The sequence below is a fragment of the Meriones unguiculatus genome, chromosome 14, assembly GCF_030254825.1.
Source record: "Meriones unguiculatus strain TT.TT164.6M chromosome 14, Bangor_MerUng_6.1, whole genome shotgun sequence".
Classification (NCBI taxonomy): Eukaryota; Metazoa; Chordata; class Mammalia; order Rodentia; family Muridae; genus Meriones; species Meriones unguiculatus.
The window spans coordinates 88,267,918-88,282,072 of NC_083361.1; the positions used below are offsets into that span (position 1 = coordinate 88,267,918).

The 14,155-nt window shown below is 36.3% G+C and overlaps 2 protein-coding genes across 2 annotated transcripts; both read left to right on the plus strand.

Annotated features, from left to right (window-relative positions):
* The first annotated feature begins 4,720 nt into the window (after positions 1–4,720).
* On the plus strand, positions 4,721–5,683 carry LOC110544967 (olfactory receptor 52A1-like). The gene has a single exon (XM_021630734.2). It carries the CDS (start codon positions 4,721–4,723, stop codon positions 5,681–5,683), a length of 963 nt encoding a protein of 320 aa, XP_021486409.2.
* Positions 5,684–12,847: 7,164 nt separating this feature from the next.
* On the plus strand, positions 12,848–13,895 carry LOC110543226 (olfactory receptor 52A1-like). Its single transcript, XM_021629617.2, has one exon. It carries the CDS (start codon positions 12,891–12,893, stop codon positions 13,836–13,838), a length of 948 nt encoding a protein of 315 aa, XP_021485292.1. The 5' UTR covers positions 12,848–12,890; the 3' UTR covers positions 13,839–13,895.
* Positions 13,896–14,155: the final 260 nt, after the last annotated feature.

Genomic DNA, 14,155 nt, shown 5'->3' on the forward strand with positions numbered 1-14,155 from the left:
TCCTTGTTGTATAGTTGAACATCTTTTGGCTATATGCCTAGGAGTGGTATAGCTGGATCTTGAGGTAGCACTATTCCTAATTGTCTGATAAAAGGGCAGCAATGGAGGTGGGTTCCCCTTTCTCCACATCCTCTCCCGCATGTATTGTCACTTGAGTTTTTGATCTTAGCCATTCAACAGCACAGACTCTCAGATTAACAATCAATAAATGGGACATCATGAAACTGAAAAGCTTCTGTAAAGCAAAGGACACTGTTGTCAGAACAAAATGACAGCCTACAGACTGGGAAAGAATCTTCACCAACCCTATATCTGACAGAGGGCTAATATCCAGAATATATAAAGAACTCAAGAATTTAAAAAGCAACAAATCAAGTAATCCAACTAAAAAATGGAGTGCAGAATTAAACAGATATTTATCAATATAGAAGTATCAAATTTCAAAGAAACACTTAAAGAGATGCTCAAAGTCCTTAGCCATCCGGGAAATGCAAATCAAAATGACCTTGAAATTTCATCTTACACCCATCAGAATGGCTAAGATCATTAAACTCAGAATTTTAAATGGCTGCCAATTATTGACATGAACATGCATAATGTTTAATGATGTATGGAAGTTTCTCGTTTGGGAATTAGAACGATCCCTAGTGAAACCCTATATATACTGTCACCTGCTGAAAATCAATATCAAGGAAAAGGGAAGCTCTGTGCGGAGAATTAAAATAAAATTATTTCAAGGACTGTCAGGGATTCAGAAAAAAAGATGCAATAGATTCAGGCATGGCTGTTGTTGCTAACTTCTCCAGCAGTTTAAGGGATGAACCAAAAGGACCATGAGTTCAAGGCCTGCCTCAGTCACATGGCAAATTAGAGGCCACCATGCAAACCTTGGAACTGTGTCTCAAGAAACCAACCAAATCAACCACTGACCCAAGAAGAGAGAAGATTCATTGGTATTAATATGCTTCACTTGATTTTAAACTAACATTTTGAAGAATTGGATTATTTGGCCCTCACTGCCCATTTGTAAATGAAAATTGATTAAAAGCCAATATAGATTCTCCTTTTGAATAACATGGACAACTTTTATTTTAGGCTGTCATGTACTATGTTGTGTGTGGTTAAAAGGTCTTAAAATTAACTACAGTAAATGCAGCAATACATTAAAAATTCTGTATGTTTAAAAATGGGATAAAAATTTCTCTGGTGTTTCAATAGTGGGTACATAGAAAAACTTATACCTGAAGAAGTAGAGTTTAAGTGCATTCAAAAGTAAAATTATAGGATATGGTTTACTCTAGCAGTTGATTTTTTTCCTGGCATTTAGAAGGATTTGATTATGAGTGCATAGAACAGGAATTCATATAGGCATATATATATACATATTTATGTATATGTGTATATATGTGTATACACATACACACATATACATCGGCCGAAATCCCTGCAAAATGTTGTGATATTCATTAAAGAGTTGTTTCAGTTGATGCTAGGTAGCACTGTTTATAAGAATAGTTCTTACTCATCTGCTTTAGTTCTTGGTCTTGGCAGAAGACAGAATGTGGAAAAGATAGCTTTGATAGCTACATACTAAGAAATCGCTGTTGCTCATGTTTAATTGACCTTATCATTACAGTTCCAAGAATCACCATGCTATGATATGATGCAAGACTAGATAGGTCTTACTGCTTATGCTCAGGTGAATACTTTGCATTTTAAAATAACAGTGAAATCTCAGTGTGTGTGTTCTAGTCCCGACGGTAGTTTGCTTCTTGTAGAGGAAGGTACGATTCAGGGGAATGACCCTCAGAAGAGTTAAAAGGAAATGATGTTCCTAGCTCATGCTGCAGTGGAAAGGGCAGTGGCTCTTCTGGAAACGTTTAAATGTGGTGAAACTTTGTGTGAATGCAACCAGCATAAGCCAGTCCAGGCTTCAGACCATCCAGGTATGTTTTTCTCTCTACATGTTTCAAAGTGGGAATGATGAAAGTTTATTTTAGTAAAAATATGCTGAACATACTTTATTATATATTTTTCCATGTTTTATTTGCTTTTAACATATTTTCATAAAAGAAGAATGATTTAAATTAATGCATCTTTCATTTTTTTTATTTTTTGAGATTATGATATAATTATAAAATTTAATCCTTCCCATTCATTTCTTTAAAGCCATCCATATATGTCTCCATATTTTTCTTTTAAATTCATAAAACTAACATTATAGAGACTAAGAAGATTGTGTTTATGGATTTACGAACAATGCACCTTTTATTTATGATCTTTTCATGGATAATTTCATAATGCACTATTGTAGTTACAGCCTCCAAGCATTTAACGCCGTAAACCAGTTCCTTGTCTATATTCAATAGATTTTCAGTGAACTCCACAACTCTGTAATATTTTAAAAGTGAAAAAAAGTATTTCAGAGTAACCCACTAATTGTCTCTGAAAAAGCTTCACGAGTGTTTGAATACTAAAGAAAATGGGGTAAAGGTAAAGCAAGAGTGTACCTTAAAGATACAGTATCTGATCCATCTGCCCAGCAATGTCTCCTCTCCCACTTCTTTTATCCTTATTCCCTGCCTTCAATACTATTAGTTATCATTCTGTTTTTGTTCACATGAAATTGATTACATGGTTATAAGGTTCTATTTCAGAATTCTAAGGTTCATCATCAAATTGAAAACCTGCTAATTTTTTTTTGTGGGAATTGGGTTTTAGGAAATTGAGGGTCACGCATAACCTCCATTAAGTTTCTACATGATTCTAAATCCCAGAGAGCATAAGTAAGAATTACTTGATTTAAGAAATATGGACTTTTGAAATATAATGCATGGAATTCAAATATGTACATACATACATAAATACATACATGCTTACATACAAACATACATACATCAATGTATGCTTAGGATATTACTTTTTCAACTGTAGCCACATGGTGATGGCTTGTCAAAGCATCTGTGGTGCACTTTTCTTTGTCTCATGCATTTCCCTCTTCTGGATTTTTCTTCTCCTATATTACAAAGAATCTTTCATTTCCCTCAGGTTCTGTTTATTTTACTCTTTAGTATCTCAATGACTAATTTAATTTTGAGGAAAATGTCAGGCTTTTCATAAAATTTCATATATTTAGTGTAAGAGTACATTGGAGAGAATATTTTATTAAATCTATGGTAAGAAAGAGAGGCATCCTCAGTTTACAGATGATGAAGGTGGAAAAGAGAATTAAGGAAATTTTGTATGTGGAAAGCAGACACCAAGCACTAGTAGCCAGATTGCATTACTCATTTTTTCAAGCCTTGGTTTTAAACACATATTGCAAACCCAGCACATAATCCAATAGAGATGCTATCACATCACAGAGTGGGTGAAGCACAGTACATTTGCTCTTATATTGTTAAGTTATTATCAAATAACAAAAGAAGCTTCTATAATTTCTGATACATCAAATCAGTGTCAGAAACAGTGTGTAGCTCCTTATCATTTCTGTCACCATGCTTCCCTCAAATACCATATGCAAAAAACAAAGCAAAATGCTTTCCACAAACATTTGTCTTGTAACTGATACCACTGTTTTGACCACAGTTCATCCACTAATGTTATTGAGTACCAAGAAACAGGAGCTAGCATTTATATATAATGGTGTTAACATTTATATATAAAAAGACGAGAAAAAATTCTAAATTTTTGAGTAATTAATAAAACTGTAATTAAAGGGATAAAAAGGTTTTGCTAAATAACTGCTTCTTGCATCCTACATACTTTGTCTTACAAGAATCTCTTGTAGAGTGCCTCTTGTCCACAACAGGGAATATAACTTCAACATGGGTTAAAAGAAAAAGTATCCACAGGCAATTCACCAAATGCAATTGAAATAGCCAGCAGTTACTCACAGGCTGCACACTGTGAGGTTGACTTGGTTCAAGAAACATGAAGATTGCTCGTTAGTTCTCCATAAGGTCTGACTTTTTTTCCTGAATTTCATTGAAACTGGAATGCAAAAATATACTCAGTAGAACATGTTTTTTCTACTTTCTAGTGTTCTACTGAAGAACAATCAAATTCTGATCCATTAAAGAAACACTGTAATTTACCCTTCTCTTTTATAATCACAACCATCACCCTGAGAAGCAACAACTTGCTCAATATCTTGATGAAATGAAGACTGTTTCTAAGATGATTAAAAGTCTGTCCACAATTTCCTTGAGAACAGATGACAGTGATCAGAATTAATACTTTCTGAGAGTCAGGGTGGCTCATAGTTAATGCTGTCATGGGATCATGGATCAGATAAAAGGAGGTCTCCTCTAAAACAGCAAATTCGCACAATTTCTCAGTTTGATGAATAAGGGGTGGCTACAAGAATAAAGAAAGGACAGATAACGGAAAGCTTCAAGCAAACAGGTCTGAAGGTCAAGAAGAGTAAGAAGAGTGCTCTCACAGGTGTCTTTGCGTGTACAAAAGAGATCAGACACCTCGACACTTTCAGTTTTACCTCTTTCGTGGCACTACAGAAGGCTTCAAGAGAGTGTTTTCTTCTGCTATCATGACAAACATCATAAACCTTTCATGCCAACTGAACACCATAATATGTGCTAAAAATACACTGAGGTTGAATGCTAGTCTGACAAATAGTGAGCTTAATTAAAGACTTAAATATTTTCCCTTTTCTCATAATATTTTTTTCAGGTATCATGATCAGTGATAAGAAGACAGAATGCTGAGCTCGGTGAAACCCAACAACGTGTCATATCTGAACCCTAGTACTGTGATTTTGATTGGAATTCCTGGACTAGAGCACATACAGTTTTGGATTGGATTTCCATTCTTTGCAGTGTGTCTAGTGGCTCTTTTGGGAAATATCATTTTATTGATCATCATCCCAGCTGAGCGTAGCTTGCACCAGCCCATGTACATCTTCCTGGCTGTGCTGGCAGCTACAGACATAGGACTCTGTGTAGCCATTGCCCCCAAAATGCTGGCCATCTTTTGGTTCCGCGCTTATTCCATGGCCTTTGATGCCTGCCTAGCCCAGCTGTTCTTCATCCACACCCTGCAGTGTATAGAGTCTGGTATTCTCTTGGCAATGGCTTTTGATCGCTACATTGCTATCTGTGATCCTCTGAGGCACACCTCTATCCTGACACCTTCAATTCTGGGTCGTATGATAGTGGTGCTGGCAATTCGAGCCATAGTGCTTGTAGGTCTGTTACCAGTTCTAATCAAAAGGCTACACCTTTTCCATTCCACTCAAATTGCCCACTCTTACTGTGAACACATGGCCGTGGTGAAGCTTGCAGCAGACGATGTGCAGGTCAATAAAATATGTGGTCTATTCGTGGGGTTTAGCATTCTGGGGTTTGACATGATTTTTATCCTCATATCATACGCACTGATTTTCCAGACTGTTTTTCAACTTCAACAGAAGGAGGCACGGCTCAAAGCCTTTAACACCTGCACAGCTCATATTTTTGTTTTTCTAGAGTTTTATATTCTTGCCTTTTTCTCCTTTTTCAGTCACCGTTTTGGTCATGTTGTACCGTCAACTCACATTCTTCTGTCAACAATCTACCTCCTCTTGCCCCCTGCTCTCAACCCTATTGTCTATGGTGTAAAAAACATGGTCATTCGTAAGCGGGTGGCACAGATCTTTTTTCTGAATCGTGGGTGTCAGCAGTGAGCAGCAGTGATCTGCCAGACACTAACTTACTGCCTTGCAGGAAGGCTATTGTTTGCTGGAGATGGCAAAGGTTTGTGCTCTCTGCTCTCTGTACTCACTGAAACAAAGATTTCTTTGTTTTAATTAGGTTTAATCTACGGGACATGTAGTTTTGATTAAAAATAAAACCTTTAGGTATTTATTGATTGCTCAAGTTCATGTTTTAATATATTCATTTCATATATGGTTTTGTTTTAATTGTTGATTATGTTGTATTCATAATGAATTCTCATCCTTATTCAATTAAAATAATAAAAAGTAAACTAAAATTTCTTAGGATCAATACTCACTGTGGTTATTAAGCTAATAATAACTTATTGAGATTTTTATTGCTTTCTAAATAATTTCTTATATACTTCTAATTCAGTCATTGCCATCAGAAAGTACTATTTGCATTTGTCTCAGGATAACCTTTACACTCTGTGGCTTTTTAGTGAACATATTTACTATTTATTGCACTGTTTGGCTATGTGTGTGTGTGTGAGTGTGAGTGTGTGTGTGTGTGTGTGTGTGTGTGTGTGTGTGTTTGTGTATGATCTGTTTATAACTTCAGGGATTAGAAAGATGGCTCACTGGTTCTGAGCACTTGTTACTTTTGGAAAAGACCTGATCTTAGTTACTATCATAAACAACATGGATCACAACCACCTGTAACTCCAGTTCTAGGGAATTTGACACCTTTATTTGCCTCTGCGGGCAGGAGGCATTCACTTGTCGCAAATTTGAGTATGAAGAAAAGACACTCATATTCATAAAATAAAATAAATTAAAAATAAATAGATAACTAAAAGTAGAGAAATTGAAATGCAAATGAGCAATTAATAGATAAAATGCAGAAAACAGAGATATCTCTGCAGCTCAAGTTAAATAACTGACATGAAGAAATGAAGGTATAAACTGCATTCTACATGTATTACATAACTACAAAACATATTTTGAGTAAAATGTGGCAACAAAAATTAATAACATAAGTATAATAACTCCACTTCTTGGAGGATCTAAGTTTTAATAGTGTACAATACGTGGATTCCAGTGCCTCCGTACAGGTGGGAAGACATACCTAGTACTGTAACCCGTAAACCCTCATTCTTGGCATCACAGGTGTGGAGGGGGAACTCACTGCAGCAGTCGTCATCAAACCGACTTCCAAATGTTTAAATATACAGCATATATTAAATAAATAAATAAATAAATAAATAAATAAATATAAATACATATATTTGCTACTATCACTCTGAGTCAGAGAACAATAAGACAACTGAGAAAACGTAAGGGGATATAAATTGGAAATGAAGAATTCGATGTACTGTTATTAGCAGATGATATGACAGCATACGTAAAAGACCCCCAAAACTCTTCCAGGGAACTCCTTCAGCTGGTAAACATCAGCAGCAATGTGGCTGGACACAAGATTAACTAAAAATAAGGAATAACACTACTACTATATGCAAATGACAAATAGACTGTGAAAGAAACTGGGGAAACAACACCCTACACAATAGGCTCAAACAATATAAAATATCTTAGCGTAACCCTAACCAAGCAAGTGAAAGACTTGCATGACAAAAAGTTCAAGTCTTTGAAGAAAGAAATTAAATAAGATATCAGAAGATAGAAAGATCTCCCGTGCTCATGGATCAGTAGAATTAACACGGTACAACTGGACATCCTACCAAAAGCAACCTACAGATTCAATGCAACCCCCATCAAAATTCCAATAATTCTTTACAGACCTTGAAAGCACAATACTCAATTTTATATGAAAGGAAAAAAACAGAATAGCTAAAACAATCCTGAATAATGAAACTTCCAGAGGTTTCACCATCCCTGATTTCAAGTTATCCTACAGAATTGTAGCAATAAAACCTCATGGTATTGAAATAAAAGCAGAGAAATGCTTCGGTGGAGCCAAACTGAAGACCAGATGCAATTCTGCACACCTTCGGACACCTGCTTTTTGATAAAGAAGCCAGAAATACACAACAGAAAAAAATAAGCTTTAACAAACAGTGCTGGTCTAATTGGATGTCTGCACACAGAAGAATGCAAACAGATCCATATCTATCACTGAATACAAAACTGAAGCCATGTTTAGCAAAGAGCTCAACAGAAAAACAAACACACTGAAACTGATAGAGGAAAACATGGTGAATAACCTTAAATGTATTGGCCCACAGAAATCTTCCTAAACAGAACACCAATCCCACAGTCACTAAGTTCCACAACTAATAAACGAGACCTCATGGAACTGAAAAACTTCTGTTTTAAATGTCATCAATAGGACAAGACAAAACAGCCGTCAACAGAATGGGAAAAGATTTTCACCAAATCCACATCTGGCAAAGGGCTAATACTGAACACATATATACAACTCAAGAAACTAGACATCAACAAAGCAGACAATCCAGTGGGAAAAAAGGGGACACAGAGCTAAACAGAGAATCCTCAATAGAGGAATCTCAAAAGGCTGAGAAATAGTTGAAGAAATGTTCAACATCCTTTATAATCAGGGAAATGCAAATCAAAATTACTTTGAGATTCCATCTATACCTGTCAGAATGGCTAAGATAAAAAACACAAGTAGCAATTCATGCTGCTGAGGATACGTAGCAAGAGGAACACGCCTCTGTTGGTGATAGGAGTGAAGACTTGTGCAATCACTATGGAAACCTGAAGGGTGGGTTTTCAGAAAATTGAGGACCTATCTACTGCATGACCCAAATATACCGCTTTTGAGCATATACCCAAAAGACCATTCATCCTACCACAAAGACACTTGTTCAAATATGATCTTATTGTAACTTGTTATGCAGTAGCTGGTTCATATCAGTGAGAGGGCTGATATTTTCCTGAAGGGAAATGGAGGAGCAGTGGATCTGGGAGAGTGAGGAGATAGAGGAAGGACTTGAGAGGAGGAGAGGATGGGGAGGCTGAGTTCAGAATACATTGTATGAGAGAAGAATAAATAAAAAGACAAAAAAACCTACACAGTCCAATCTGTCAGCTTCTTAGGACAATTCTACCAAAAAATTTATTCTAAAAAAAAGACTATCAATCTCAGAACAAACAGTTTGAGAAAACGCAAGCTCAATATATTGACAATTGTATAATACATTTGAAAGAACTTGAACAATTCATGGCAGATTCCGTGAAAAAAAAAATCTTTGGCTGACTTCATTGTTGGTCCAAAATGTCAGAAATTATCTCCAATACTGGCAACTATTCAATGGCATTTGACTTCCATCATTTCCACTACAAAGTGTGTTTTAAAATTGGTATCATAAAATGAATAACCAAGGATGTGAAAAGGAAAGAAGAAATACAACTGTTTTTAACTCCCACTTACTCCTGAAACTTCAAAGTACTACCATATTTTCAAATAAATTTAGTAATATAGTAGTAGTTGCCAGGAGCACATAACTGATAGCTCTAGTGACATATTTTCAAGATAAGTAGTATTTTCTTTCATTCTGCTATAAAATTGGCCGTAGGCAACAGGTTGGACAAAAACAATAAATCTTTTGTTTTCTTATTCTACATGTACCCTATGTCTCCTGTTTTTTGTTTTCTTCCAGATTTGAAGTTTTCTCTGGTCTATCTGGTTATAGCATTGACCCACAGCTTTCTCTTATAAAACTGTGTTCTTTGGAAACAGCTTCCCATGATGTAGATAATTGTATTCAGGCTGTGCAACGTTAAGCAATGAGAACCTTTCCTTCACAAACTCGAGGTTGGCCATGAGAAATGTAATGGCCTTCCTCTAGGGACCAGGTCAGAACATCAACCTGGGATCAACTCATTTCTAATAAAAGCCGAGAAAAGAAGAGTCTGGAAGCAGATGACGCAAGGTGCTCAGTTCTTAATTCCTTTCCAGGTCTCAGCTGCATCAAAGATTCCAGCTGGCTGTTTTCCTGTCTGGGTGAGTTTCTTCTCCATGCATTAGGACCTCCAAATAGCTAAGCATTTCTGATTACAGCATCTTTAAAAGTAAGAATACAGATAAACAAAAAAAGCATCAGATGATCTCATTTCGAGTGTCTTACTAGTGTATATTCCTCTAGTATGAGCCACCTTTTTTTCTTGGACACTGAATATTTGTTTTCTTACTAGTATGTGACACAGATCATCTAGATACAGAAACACATTTAGAGATGGAAGAGGTGGACGACAATTTTTGTATCATTGCTGTATTGCATAAGAGGAAGACATAATAGATATATTAACTAGTAGCAATAACAAGGTGAGAATAAGATTATCAAGGTAACGTTTCAATCAAATTTTACCTAACATTAGCTTGTTAAAAAAATAAAACACAAAGACATAGCCTGTGTTTGGAAACGTGTGTGTGTGTGTGTGTGTGTGTGTGTGTGTGTGTGTGCGTGCAAACAGGCATATAATTTGAATGAACATCTGGAAGTATATGAAGAGAGTCAAAGACAAGAGCATCCCACATTTCTTAGCTCTTTATATAATCCTGCTTTCTGACCAGTTACAGCTCATATTTTTTTTTCTGTTTTTTTTTTTTTTTTTCAATGCAGTTTATTCAGGAACATTGAACAATCCTCCTCGGACCCCGGGGAAAGCCAGCTCACAGCTTAAATAGCCTCTGGGTAGCCAACCCAGGCGTGCCACGGGGGCAATGCAGATAGGTCCACATACATGGAAGCAAGCCAGATCCTCGGCCTTAGCCAAATGTGGAGTTGTTCGTGACAGAGAGCACATACAGCTCATATTTTATCCTGAAATCCAGATTGTCAGGGAAAGATATGACACTCAAAGTGTGCTTTTTCTGATACACAAAACCAAGTCATGAACACCTATTGAAAAATGATATTACATTCTTATATATTCGCATACCATAATTTTACACATTATACTAAATAGAAGAAATCAGAGGTGGTATCTGAATTTTTAACTATGATATGTTATCCTTGCATTATTATGTATTAAATGTGATCCCTGAATTAATATCTATTATGGTGGGATCAAAAGCTAATTCTGTCTGTGTCCTTAGGTCATCAATCAGCATTTAAATAATGATCTCATGGAATTTTATTTGCAGCTCTTTTTATATTTTGTGTCAACAACTTGTGCCCTATTCATAAAAGTTACATTTTTGTTGTAATTACTTTTAAGCAAATTTTCAGTCCTACTAGTAAGCTCATTTCAAAAGCAATCTGAATGACCTGGTGATACAAAATTCAATATTTTAATCAACATCTCTTTATCTTCTCGGTCATATTTTCATGGTTTCCCTGGCCAGAGAGGCTCATGTAGAAAAGTCTCATTTTTATTCAACTACTGAAATATTTTATATTCTGTGACATTAAAGACATACAATTTATCCCTGTATATGTATTAATGTGCTATTTTCTATGAAAAAATATATTCTTTTCATGTAGTTTTCACATGGTAGCTTCTCACTTTCTTCCAGTATAAAGTGTTTTATTATATATTTTATATTTACCTGAAATTGTACTACACAGATAGACACACACACACAAACTCATACACACACACACACACAGACACACACACACATACACACAGACACACAGACACACAGACACACACACACACACACAGGCTTTTAAGGAAGATAATCCACTTGGGCTGAGAATACTCCACACAAGAACTTCTATTACCAAGCACGAGAAACCCTCCTTTGGAATGGTCACTCAGGATAGTCACAGTGACTTACTCCCTCATTTTTGTTTGCTGGTCTCAGAAGAATGAACCAGGACACCATCTTTCAGTAGAAGAAAATCTCGATCATATGCCCATGTAAATGCTTTGGTATTCAAAGAATATTCTCATCCTGGGTGTTTTTAGGAGCTTATATTTAACCAGTTATAATTTTTCTTAAGCACCATTTTGTTCAGTCTTTTGGAACTGAAGATTAGTCTTTCAATGAGAAATCTGCATTTCCTTGTAAACATGGAAAACAATGCCTTCGGCTAGCTTATTCTGTGGAGGAGCAAGCTTATTCTGGCAATATATCTTTAGCGTTTTGTAAAAACAGTGATTGCAGCAAACTTATTCTTGACAAGACAGACGAGACACGCACGTGTGGCTTGAGGACATGTATGATGCACTCTGTGTTTCCCATACTTCAGTCCTGAAGAGATGTCAGCGTTCCTTCATTTCCAAGTATAAAGAATTTTAAGACTCCGCCCAGAATTATTCTCCCCATTCCGTGATTATATTATTTATGATTAATAATAAAAAAGTAGAATGAAAATTGTATATAATTTTATGTTCGTAGAGTGAAAGAAATTGAAAAAACAAGAGAGTAGATTATGTGGGTTTTAGTTTTAATTCTTTGCCAAAGGGTGATAATTAGCAAATTTTTAAAAGAAGAGAAATTTAAATCATCTTTGGATTTGAAAAGCTCAGTATTGCCAGAAATTATTTTAACTGCCAACTGGTAGCAATAAAATGTATAAAATAAAATAGGTTACATTGAACTTCACTGTATATCTGAGTACCCTGCTGCTTTGCTGCGTATGAACTACATTGTTCAATAAGTGTGTTTAAACACACATGTACGCACACACACTCACACGCACACACACACACACACACGATATATATATCTATATGTGTATGTATATAAAAATATATAAAATATTCCATGTTTGGGACTGTTCCTTTTACAGCTTATGGTTCCTTTTTGCTTCATTGTCATCTCTGTGTTTTAAACTCCCACTGTTCTCTGAGATTTGTGAGTATTTACACCATCATTATCAGATTACAAAATTGATGATATTTGTCACAGTGACGCTTAACATATAATCTGGGATGTATGCAGAGTCTGGAGATGGCTGTGGAAAGAATCACATTTACTTTTTTTGGAAATCGGTTGAGGTGACTTCAGAAACTCACAAAGTCAATGCAATTATATCATAAAATTTTACTTACACAATGTCTAGAAGATGAACATAACATTATATTCATTATCTAAAATAAGAACACTGGATTTACGAAAGAAAACCAAAGAAGCACATTCTTATAAAACTGAGTTGATACTCAAAGATGTAAAGCCACGTGGTCATACTTCCATCCACAGGCATGACTCTAAGGGGAATGTGAGTGCCTTCCTTCACATTCATCAGTTTTCTTTGCTTAGGTGTCACTGTCAGTCATAAGTAGAGGATTTAGCGGCTTCATGGGGTATACCAACTTGTCATATCTGAACCCAAGGACAGTGATTCTGATTGGCATCCCTGGACTGGAGCATGTGCAGTTTTGGATTGGATTTCCCTTCTTTGTTGTATGTCTTGTGGCTTTGCTCGGGAACCTCTTGCTGCTAATCATTATTCCTTCAGAACGCAGCCTACACCAACCCATGTACATTTTCCTGGCTGTGCTGGCAGCTACTGACCTTGGTCTCTGCTTAGCTATTGCTCCCAAGATGCTGGCCATCTTCTGGTTTGGTTCATGTTCCATGGCTTTTGATGCTTGCCTTGCCCAGCTCTTCTTCATACATGCCTTGCAAGGAATGGAATCTGGCATCTTGCTCGCCATGGCCTTTGACAGGTACGTCGCTATCTGTGACCCTCTGAGGCACACGTCCATCCTTACACCTTTATTTCTACTTCGAGCGGTCCTGGTGGTGGCAGTTCGGGCCACTGTGCTCGTTGGGATTTTACCTGTTCTCCTCAAGAGACTACAGTGGTTCCACTCTGTTGTGGTTGTTCATTCGTACTGTGAGCACATGGCTGTGGTCAAGCTGGCAGCAGAAGATGTCCATATTAACAAATCGTATGGCCTCTTTGTGGCTTTTGCAATTTTAGGTTTTGACATGATCTTTGTTTTCATCTCCTACATTTTGATTTTCCGGGCTGTTTTTCGTCTTTCTCAGAAGGAGGCACGAAGCAAAGCATTCAACACGTGTACAGCTCATATTGTCGTCTTCTTGGAATTTTATATCCTTGCCTTTTTTTCCTTTTTCAGCCATCGTTTTGGTCGTGTATCACCATATGTCCACATCTTATTGTCTACCATCTATCTGCTTCTGCCCCCTGCCCTTAACCCCATTGTCTATGGTGTGAAGACCAAGGAGATCCGCCGATGGGTTGTACAAACATTTTTTGTCAAGACCAATACTCAATAAAGACCCTTAATGTATTGTGTCAGAGGAAAATTATAGAGTTGCCTGTTAAAGCTACTTATACTCTACATGTTTATTTTTATTATTTTTCCAATATAATGATCTTCCTTGAAGAGTCTCTATTCCCAGACAAAAATCAGTCTGAACATGGAATAAACACAGGTGAAGAATACAAATGTATCTCATGTATCCCTATGATCCCCTCATTTAAGTTTTCGCTCTCCATTTTCTTTTCTTTCTTGAATTCTTATATATATTTTCCCTTTCTCCCAACCCAGACATCTATTTTGTTTAAAAAAATGTTTTTTTTTCTCCTGGTG